At 70.3% G+C, this 9,962-nt stretch overlaps 1 protein-coding gene across 1 annotated transcript; it reads right to left on the bottom strand.

Moving 5' to 3' along the window:
- Positions 1 to 860: 860 nt before the first annotated feature.
- On the bottom strand, positions 861 to 5,499 carry SMPD1 (sphingomyelin phosphodiesterase 1). The gene is made up of 6 exons (XM_080362761.1): positions 5,086 to 5,499; positions 2,972 to 3,729; positions 2,274 to 2,445; positions 2,103 to 2,179; positions 1,438 to 1,583; positions 861 to 1,357 (listed from the first exon to the last, which is right to left on the bottom strand). Exons 1-6 carry the CDS (start codon positions 5,380 to 5,382, stop codon positions 948 to 950), a joined length of 1,860 nt encoding a protein of 619 aa, XP_080218887.1. The 5' UTR covers positions 5,383 to 5,499; the 3' UTR covers positions 861 to 947.
- Positions 5,500 to 9,962: the final 4,463 nt, after the last annotated feature.

Here is a 9,962-nt window from a genome sequence, read left to right on the forward strand (position 1 = left end):
CTCTGCAAGCAGGACCCAGCGCACCCATCACACGTTTATTGTGCCGGGGGGAGCACAGGGACACACAGGGACCCCCAGCCCTGGCGCTGGGCCCGGCTCAGCACAGCCGGCGCTGATCCGGCTCAGTGCAATCACCGTGGATCCCGGCTCAGCAGAGTCAGCGGTGATCCTGGCCAAACAGAGCTGGTGCTGATCCTGGCTCAGCAGAGCCAGCACTGATCTAGCTCAGCAGAGCCGGCGCTGATCCGGCTCAGCGGACCCAGCACCGATGCCGCTCAGCAGAGCTGGCGCCGTCCCAGCTCAGCGGACCCGGCACCAATCCGGCTCAGCAGAGCCGGCGCGGTCCCAGCTCAGCGGATCCAGCACCGATCCGGCTCAGCAGAGCCGGCGCGGTCTCAGCTCAGTGGATCCAGCGCCAATCCGGCTCAGCAGAGCCGGCGCCGGTCCCAGCTCAGCGGATCCAGCACCAATCCGGCTCAGCAGAACCAGCACCGATCCGGCTCAGCGGACCAGCACCGATCCGTCTCGGCGGACCCAGCACGGATCCGTCTCAGCAGAACCAGCACCAATCCGGCTCAGCGGACCAGCACCGATCCGGCTCAGCAGACCTAGCATGGATCCGGCTCAGCGAACCAGCACGGATCCGGCTCAGCGGACCAGCACGGGTCCGGCTCAGCAGAACCAGCACGGGTCCGGCTCAGCAGAACCGGCACCGATCCGGCTCAGCAGAACCAGCACGGGTCCGGCTCAGCAGAACCAGCACCGATCCGGCTCAGCAGAACCAGCACGGGTCCGGCTCAGCAGAACCGGCACCGATCCGGCTCAGTAGAACAAGCACCGATCCGGCTCAGCAGAACCAGCACGGGTCCGGCTCAGCAGAACCGGCACCGATCCGGCTCAGCCGAACCAGCACGGGTCCGTCTCAGCAGAACAAGCACCGATCCGGCTCAGCAGAGGCGGCGCTGGCGCCAGAGCCGCAGCACGCGCGGGAAGGGCAGCGCGGGGCGCAGCGGGCGGCAGAGCGCGGGGTCGGCGGAGCGGCCGGTGCGCAGCGCGCAGAGCAGCGCGGCCTTGCAGGCGGCCCCGCAGGGCTCGCGCGGCGGGTGCCCCTTGTGCAGGTGGAACCAGAAGCGCTGGAACAGCCGCTCGTCGTCCTGCAGGCGGCGCAGCAGCCGGTCCCAGTCCGCGGGCAGCGCGCCGGGCAGCCCGTAGGCGGCGCGCGCGCGGTACAGGCTCCGCCAGCGCGGGGCCGCGCCGGGCGCGTTGGCCTCGGTCAGGTTCAGGATGAAGGTCTCGTGGTCCAGCACGGCCCCCGAGCTGCCGGGGTACGGCCCGTCCACCTCGTACACGCGGTACCCTGCGGGGGAGGGGCGGTCAGGCGGCGGCACCGCGGTCGGGGGGCGGAGGGAGGGGGGCCGGGGAGGGGGCGGGGCGCACCGGGGTTGAGGTTGATGTAGGTGGTGACGCTCGGGGCCACGAAGGCGACGGAGACCGGACGGGTCAGCGTCTCCTCGTCGTAGAACATCTCGAACTCGTCCACGTGCGTGTGCCCGAAGAACTGAGCCGCGATGGTGCCCTCAAACCTGCGGGACACGGACGTCGGCACCGGCACCCCCATCCCGTCCCCGCGGTGCTGCCCCGTCCCGTCCCCGCGGTGCTGCCCCGTCCCCGTGCTGCCCCATCCTGGTGTTGCCCCACACCTCGGTCCTGCCTCATCCCGGTGCTGCCCCATCCCGGTGCTGCCGGTCCCATCCCCCCCGTACTGCGGCCGCACATCCCGGCCGTGCCCACCAGCGCCAGCGCCACCCTCCCGCGCCCCCGCTCCGGCACAGCCCGGCACAGCAGTTTTGGATCCAGCCCCTCCGGCACAGAACTGTCCCCCGTCCTCTCTGCTGCGCCTGCGGCCCTGGCAGCGCGGCGGGGCCGGTGGGCGCGGGGCCGGTGGGTGCGGGGCCGGTGGGCGCGGGGCCGGCGGGCGCGGGGGCCGGTGGGCGCGGGGCCGGCGGGTGCGGGGCCGGTGGGTGCGGAGCTGGCGGGCGCGGGGCCGGTGGGCGCGGGGCCGGTGGGTGCGGAGCCGGCGCGTGGCGGCGCCCGGCACTGACCTGTTGACGATCCTGTAGTAGTTCCAGCTCCAGCTGCGCAGGCAGTGCGCGGGGGGGATGTGCCCGATGATGTGCACCTGCGGAGCGCAGGCCGGGCGGCTGTGGGTGGCGGGACCCCCGGGACCCCCGAGCCGGGACCCCGAGCCGGCACCCCCGAGCCCCCTCGCTCACCTTGTCCCCCGCGCGCTCGGCGGCCGCCAGGACCCCCACGAGCCACTGCAGCTGCCCCGCGGGGTCCGTGGCGTTGATGAGCAGCCAGAAGTTGGCCTGGGAGCAGAAGTTCATGTTGAGGGACACGACGCGCAGCCCCGGCCACACCTGCGCCGTGTAGAACCCGCCGGCCCTGCGGGGACGGGCCGTGAGCGCTGCCCCGCGGCACCCACCCCACCCACAGCACCCACCCCACAGCACCCACCCCACCCCACAGCACCCACAGCAACCACCCCATAGCACCCACCCCACAGCACACACCCCCCACAGCACCCACACTCCACCTCCCACTCCCCCCCACAGCACCTCCACGCCCTGAGCACCCCACCCACTGCACCTCCCACCCCCAACACATCCCTGCCCCCCACAGCACCCCCCGCGCCCCGAGCCCACCACCCCCAGCACCCTGCACCCCCCGCCCTGCGCCCCCTGCGCCTCGCAGTGCGGAGCCCCCGCCCCCCCTGAGCTGGGGCGCCTGAGCCGCAGCCCCAGCCCCCCTGACCCCCCATACAGAAACTGCCCCGCGCCCCCCGCTCTGCCCCCCCGGGCCCTGCGAGCCCAAGCCCAGCCCCGAGCCCCCCGCTCTGAGCCCCGGGCCCTGCGAGCCCAAGCCGAGCCCCCGCGCCCCCCGCCCCCCAGCGCCGTGGCCCCATCCGCACCGGAGGGTGTCCAGCGCCGGGGCGGGCAGCCAGTCCCGCCAGGCCTCGGCCATGGCGTCGTACAGCCAGGCGGCGGACTGGTTGCCGTGCACGTATGGCGGCGGGAAGGCGTTGACCGGGGTGGCCTCGTGGTTGCCCACGGCCGGGTAGACGGGCAGCGGCCCCAGGTGCCGGCGCAGCAGCGCGGTGACGGTGCGCAGCGCCAGCAGCTGGTCCTGCCGGCTCTGCTGCCACACGTCGTGCGCCGGGATGTCGCCCGTCCAGTACGCGGCGGCGAAGGCGCCGGGCAGCTGCGCCAGCAGCAGCTCGATGGTGTGCAGCGGCAGGTCGCACTTGCCGTACTCGCCCCAGAAGCCGGCGCCGCCGGGGCCGGGCAGCGCGGCGCCGCGGCAGCACAGCGGGTCGGGGCAGGCGGCGGCGCTGCCCGGCGTGTAGCGCCGGTCCCAGTGCAGGTCGGTGAGGAACAGCACGCGGGCGACGGGCGCGCCGGGCGGCGGCGGCGCCGGGGGCCGCACCGGCGGCTTGGGGGTGTCGGGCAGCGTGACGTTCCAGTCGCCGAAGATGTCCCAGCGGCCGCAGCGCGGGCCCAGCAGCAGCCCGCAGGCCTCGGCCGGCCGCAGCACCGAGCGCGCCCACGCCGCCACCACGTCGCGCTGGAACAGCCGCACGGCGTCCTGGCACACCTCGGGGCGCGCCAGCCGCAGCGCCTGGCACAGCCGCGACGCCACGCGCCCCACGCGCGCCACGTTGGGCTCCATCTGCAGGACATGGCGGGACGGGGCTCAGACGGGACCCCGGGACGGCCCCCGACCCCCCCCGGGTTCTGTGCCCCAGGGAGCCCGTTCCAGCCCCTGCCCCAGGTCCCGTCTAGGGGAGGAAGCCGGGCCCAGCCTGACCCTGTGCAGATCTGTCTTGTCCCTGTCCTGTCCCTGGCCTGACCATGAGCCAGCACGGGGCCCTTGTGGCCAGGAAGCCAATGGTACCTGGGGTGGGTTAGAAGGGGTGGTCAGTAGGTCAGAGAGGTTCTCCTGCCCCTCTGCTCTGCCCTGGGGAGACCACACCTGGAATCTTGTGTCCAGCTGTGGCCCCTCAGTTCCAGCAGGACAGGGAACTGCTGCAGAGAGTCCAGCGCAGCCACCAAGATGCTGCAGGGAGTGGAGCATCTCCCGTGTGAGGAAAGGCTGAGGGAGCTGGGGCTCTGGAGCTGGACAAGAGGACGCTGAGGGGGGACTCATTGCTGGGGATCAATATGGAAAGGGGCAGTGTCAGGAGGATGGAGCCAGGCTCTGCTGGTGACAACCAGGGACAGGACAAGGGGCAATGGGTGCAAACTGGAACACAGGAGGTTCCACTTAAATATGAGAAGAAACTTGTTCCCGGGGAGGGTGTCAGAGCCTGGCCCAGGCTGCCCAGGGGGTTGTGGAGTCTCCTTCTGTGCAGACATTCCAACCCGCCTGGACACCTTCCTGTGTAACCTCATCTGGGTGTTCCTGCTCCATGGGGGGATTGCACTGGATGAGCTTTCCAGGGCCCTTCAGCCCCTGACACTCTGGGATCTGTGAGTCTGTGATCTGTCCTGTCCCTGTTCTGTCCTGTCCTGTCCTGTCCCTGTCTCGTCCCTCACAGCGCAGCCGCTGGTGCGTCCCAGCGTGTCCCGTCCTGGTCCCGTGCCTGTCACAAGCCAGACGTGCCCCAGCCTGTCCCGCCCCGGCGCTGTCACAAGGTCCCGGCCCAGCTCCTGCTCCGGCCCCGGCGCCGGCCCTGTCCCGGTCCTGTCCCGCGGCAGCGCCCCGTCCCGTGTCCCTGTCCCGTGTCCCCGTCCCGTGTCCCGTGTCCCGTGTCCCTGTCCCGTGTCCCCGTCCCGTGTCCCGTGTCCCGTGTCCCTGTCCCCTCCCCCGCCTGTCTCTGTCCTCTCCTGACCCCGCTCGGCTCCCGGCCCCGCGGTGCCCGCCCCGCCCGCCCCGCCCGGTGCCGCTGTCCCCTGGGTCCCCCCGCCCCAGTGTCCCCTGGGTCGCCCCGTCCCGGTGTCCCCTGGGTCCCCCCGCCCCGCTGTCCCCTGGGTCCCCCCGCCCCAGTGTCCCCTGGGTCCCCCGTCCCGGTGCCCCCGGCCCCACCTGCAGCGCCAGGTCCAGCGCCCCGAACAGCAGCCGGCACGCCGGGCACGACACGTTCCGCCAGCCCCAGCGCGGAGCGGCCTCCAGCAGCGGCTCCGGCCCGGCCGGGGGCAGCGGCGGCGACAGCGACAGGGACAGCGACAGCAGCAGGGACAGCGACAGCGGCACGGACAGGGACAGCGACAGGGACAGCGGCAGCGGCAGCGGCGGGCCCGGCCCGCAGCCCCGACCCCGCGCAGCCATGGCCGCTGGAGCCTCCGCCGGGCGGGGCGGGGGCGGGGACGACCGCGGGAGCATCGGAACTGCGCGGGAGGCGGACGGGAGGGGGAGCCCGAGAGGGACCGCGGGAGATGATGGAGCCCGAGAGGGACCGCGGGAGATGATGGAGCCCGAGAGGGACCGCGGGAGATGGAGCCCGAGAGGGACCACGGGAGATGGAGCCCGAGAGGGACCGCGGGAGATGGAGCCCGAGAGGGACCGCGGGAGATGGAGCCCGAGAGGGACCGTGGGAGATGGAGCCCGAGAGGAACTGCAGGAGATGGAGCCCGAGAGGGACACATGGGAGATGAAGTCCTGTGGGAGGTGATGGAGCCCCGTGGGAGGGGGAGCCCCGTGGGTGAGCTCGGGCAGCACGTGCAGTGAGCGTGCGGTGAGCTGGGTCCTGCGCTGAGCGGCCGCCAGAGCTCAGGAGCTGCGGCCAGCGGCGCACAGTCCGGTTTAGGCCTCAGCCAGCGCTTTCCCCAGCGCTCAGCACCGGGTCCTGTCCTGCTCAGCCTGTTCATCGATGACCTCAATGCAGGGACCGAGTGCACCCTCAGCCAGTTTGCTGGTGACAGCAAACCGGGAGGAAGGGCTGACACAGCAGAGGCTGTGCTGCCATCCAGCCAGACCTGGACAGGCTGCAGCCCTGGGCACACAAGACCCTGCTGAGGTTTCACCAGGCCGGTGCGGGGTCCTTTACCCGGGGAGGAACGGCCCCCGGCCCCGGCACAGGTTGGGTGACCTGCTGGAAAGCGGCTCTGTGGAGAAAGACCTGGGAGTCCTGGGGACGGCAGGGTGACCGTGAGCCAGCACTGTGCCCTGTGCCCAAGAGGCCAAGGGGACCGGGGGTGTGTGAGGAAGAGTGTGGGCAGCAGGTCAGGGAGGTTGTTCCTCCCGCTCTGCTCGGCCCTGGGACGCCCCATCTGCACAACTGGGGCCAGTTTGGGGCCAGTTGCTCCCGTACACAGGAACCCCGTACACACAGAGAGCGGCCCCACCAGCACGCCTCGCCGGCCTGTCTTTCCTGAAGAGGGCGTAGCCATCCATGGCCACATTCCAGCCATGTGAGCTGTCCCACCGTGTCTCTGTAATTGCCACCAGCTCACAATCTCCCGACCGAGCACAGGATTCCAGCTCCTCCTGCTCATTCCCCATGCTGCGCATGGGTGTGCAGGCATTTCAGGGGCGAGCAGAGCACTCCCATTTCTCCGTGGGGGCACAGGAGGCCACCCGGCCCTCATCGGTTCTAGAATGCTGCCCCACTGGTGCAAGCCCAGCTACAACCCCGTCCCCCTTCGAGCCCAGTTTAAAGCTCTCCAGATGAGCCCAGCTCATTCCTGCCCCAGCATCCTTTTGCCCCTACGAGATAAACCTTTCCCGCTGACACTGTCCGGACTGGTGTCTTATAGAACCAACCATTATCAGAAATCCAAAGCCCTGCCTGTAGCACCAGTCCTGGAGCCAATCATTTAGAGAACGAATTTTCCTGTTCCATCCCACATGGTCACTTGAAGATGGAAGGAGTGAAGAGAAGATCACTTGAGCCCCAGACTCTTTCTCCATCCTTCCCAAGGCCTTGAAATCGTTCTCATTCCCCTCAGACTGCGGGAAGCAGCTTCCTCCCGTCTGCCTGGAGGACCAGCAGCGGGTAGCAGTCTGTGGGGTGCACCAGTCTGGGGAGCGCTCCAGCGATATCCTTGATCCGGGCTCCAGGTAGGCTACAAACGCCCCTAAGATGAGGGTCAGCTCTGCATATTGGGCGCTCTGTTCCTGTCAGAAGGGCATTTCCTGTTACAACCGCCCTCCTTTCTTTCTCAGAGGCAGCCTGGAGGTGTGAACCCCACCGCCTCTCCCTGTGCGATCTGTAGGCAGGCTGGGCACCGCCTCCTCGCCCACCTCCTCTTCAGGACCCGGGGCCTCAAACCTGTCACGGAGGGGCCCCTGGGGAGGCAAAGCAGGAGGGAGGGGGCTGCCCGTGACGCCGAACCGGAACGCGCTTCAACCCCCGTCGTCTTTTAGGTCACAGAATCACAGAATCGACTGGGCTGGAAAAGCCCTCAGAGATCATCCAGTCCAACCCTTGGTCCAACTCTAGTCCGTTTATTAGATCATGGCACTAAGTGCCATGTCCAACCTCACTTTAAAACCCTCCAGGCCGGTGGGTCCAGCACCTCCCTGGGCAGCCATTCCAATGCCTGACCACTCTCTGCACAGAATTGCTTTCTCATCTCCAGCCTCAGTTTCCCCGGCAGAGTTGAAGCCCATGGCCCCTTGTCCTATTGCTGACTGCCCCACCTAAGGTCCCCGACCTCTGCCCGACAGCAGCAACGCTGGGGCCGTCTCAGCACTTTTGCCGCTGTCCGAGAGGGCGGGGGGTCCATCTCCTTTTGGGGGGTGCCCCCCCGGGGCCTTTCCGGCGGGCACGTCAGGGTGTTCCTCCACCAGTCGGTCTCCCTTTCGCACTCCCTGATGGTCCCCAGCGTCTCAGCCCCCTCCATGGTTTCACCACCACGTGGAGCAGACCCTGCACCTGCCCACAGCTCACACGGGTGCAGTGCTGGCCTCAGCCGGACACCCGAACAGGCCTGCCCCCGCAGCGGGCTCCGCGCTCCCTGCAGCCGGACACCCGAACAGGCCTCCCCCCCGCAGCGGGCTCTGCGCTCCCTGCAGCCGGACACCCGAACAGGCCTCCCCCCGCAGCGGGCTCTGCGCTCCCTGCAGCCGGACACCCGAACAGGCCTCCCCCCCGCAGCGGGCTCTGCGCTCCCTGCAGCCGGACACCCGAACAGGCCTCCCCCCGCAGCGGGCTCTGCGCTCCCTGCAGCCGGACACCCGAACAGGCCTCCCCCCCGCAGCGGGCTCCGCGCTCCCTGCAGCCGGACACCCGAACAGGCCTCCCCCCGCAGCGGGCTCCGCGCTCCCTGCAGCCGGACACCCGAACAGGCCTCCCCCCGCAGCGGGCTCTGCGCTCCCTGCAGCCGGACACCCGAACAGGCCTCCCCCCCGCAGCGGGCTCTGCGCTCCCTGCAGCCGGACACCCGAACAGGCCTGCCCCCGCAGCGGGCTCTGCGCTCCCTGCAGCCGGACACCCGAACAGGCCTCCCCCCGCAGCGGGCTCTGCGCTCCCTGCAGCCGGACACCCGAACAGGCCTGCCCCCGCAGCGGGCTCTGCGCTCCCTGCAGCCGGACACCCGAACAGCCCCCGTTCGGGACAGAACCTCCGCCTGCGCTGCCACCGTCTGTTTGGGACGAGCTCTCCTCCCGGAGGCGACCGTGCTCGCCGGCTGCCTGGGGCGCTGGCAGTAAGTGAGGGGGGCTGACAAGCAGCAGGCGCTCTCCGCACCCTGCTGCAGAGCCACCGCACCCGCGGGTGGGACCCGCGGGTGGGACGCGCGGGTGGAACCCACCCGCGGCACAACCGGCTGCTCCTCCTGTCGGCCCAAAGGCCTTTCCAAGGGGGGAGGGGCGTGGTCTCCGCGGGAACGCCCCCGCACGTCACCCGCGCTCCCGCGATGGCCGCCGGGGCTGCGGGGGCGGGGCCGCCGGAGTCACGCGGTCCGCGCACGTTCCCTCCGCGCTTCCCAGTCCCGGCGGAACCTCGCGGCCGCTGGGCCCGCCGGACCCGCGCTGTCCCAGTGCTGTGTCCCTGCACCGTCCCCACGCTGTCCCCGCGCTGTCCCCGCACTGTTCCCGCGCTGTCCCCACACCATCCCCATGCTGTCCCCGCACTGTCCCCGCGCTGTCCCCGCACCACCCCCATGCTGTCCCCGCGCTGTCCCCACACCATCCCCGTGCTGTCCCTGCGCTGTCCCCGCACTGTCCCCGCGCGGCCGCAGCTCCCAGGGAAGCAGCCGGAGCCGCCGCAGGGGCCGCTGCTCACCCGCCCGGGGGCGCCGGTGCCCCCTGCCCCGCTCCGCCGTCCCCCGTCCCCCCCGCGGCCCTGGGGCACGAGCGCACGGCCCGGCTGCCCACGGCCGCGCGACCTGCGGCGCTGCCCGCGAGACAGGGACACAGCATCATCCAGTCCACCCACAGCCCCCCCGGCACTGCCCCTGTCCTGAGAACCTCCTGTCCGTCTGTCCAGCCCTCCAGGGCTGGTGACTCCAGCACTGCCCTGGGCAGCCTGTTCCAATGCCCCACAGCCCTTTGGGGAAGAAATTGTTCCCATATCCAACCTCAGCCTCCTCTGGTGCAACTTGAGGCCGTTTCCTCTGCTCCTGGCGCTTGTTCCTGGGGAGCAGAGCCCGACCTCCCTGGCTCCAAGCTCCTTTCAGACAGGTCAGAGATCAGAAGGTCTCCCCTCAGCTCCTGTTCTCCAGCTGAACCCCCAGGTCCCTCAGTCTCCATCACATTGTGCTCCAGCCCCTCACCAGCTCCGCTCCCTTCTCTCCACTCTCTAGTCCTTCAATGCCCTGATGACGATGATGATGATGATGATGATGAGGGGCTCAAACCTGACCCCAGGACTTGAGGTTTGGCCTCAGCAGTGCCGAGTACAGCGGCACAATCACTTCTCTAGTCCCGCTGGCCACCCCAGTGCTGGTACCAGCCAGGAAGCTGGTGGCCTCTTGGCCACCTGGGCACGTGCTGGCGCACGTTCTGCTCTGTTGTGATCC

The sequence above is a fragment of the Nesoenas mayeri genome (genome assembly GCF_963082525.1).
Source record: "Nesoenas mayeri genome assembly, chromosome: 1".
In the NCBI taxonomy this organism is placed as follows: Eukaryota; Metazoa; Chordata; class Aves; order Columbiformes; family Columbidae; genus Nesoenas; species Nesoenas mayeri.

Bases quoted from the DNA above. Each gene is read 5' to 3' on its own strand.
- SMPD1 (XM_080362761.1), bottom strand. From the start codon at position 5,382: ATGCTCCCGCGGTCGTCCCCGCCCCCGCCCCGCCCGGCGGAGGCTCCA. The intron at 3,730-5,085 runs GTGGGGCCGGGG...CATGTCCTGCAG, and splicing joins CGCTGGACCTGGCGCTGCAG to ATGGAGCCCAACGTGGCGCG. The intron at 1,584-2,102 runs GTCAGTGCCGGG...CGTGTCCCGCAG, and splicing joins TACTACAGGATCGTCAACAG to GTTTGAGGGCACCATCGCGG.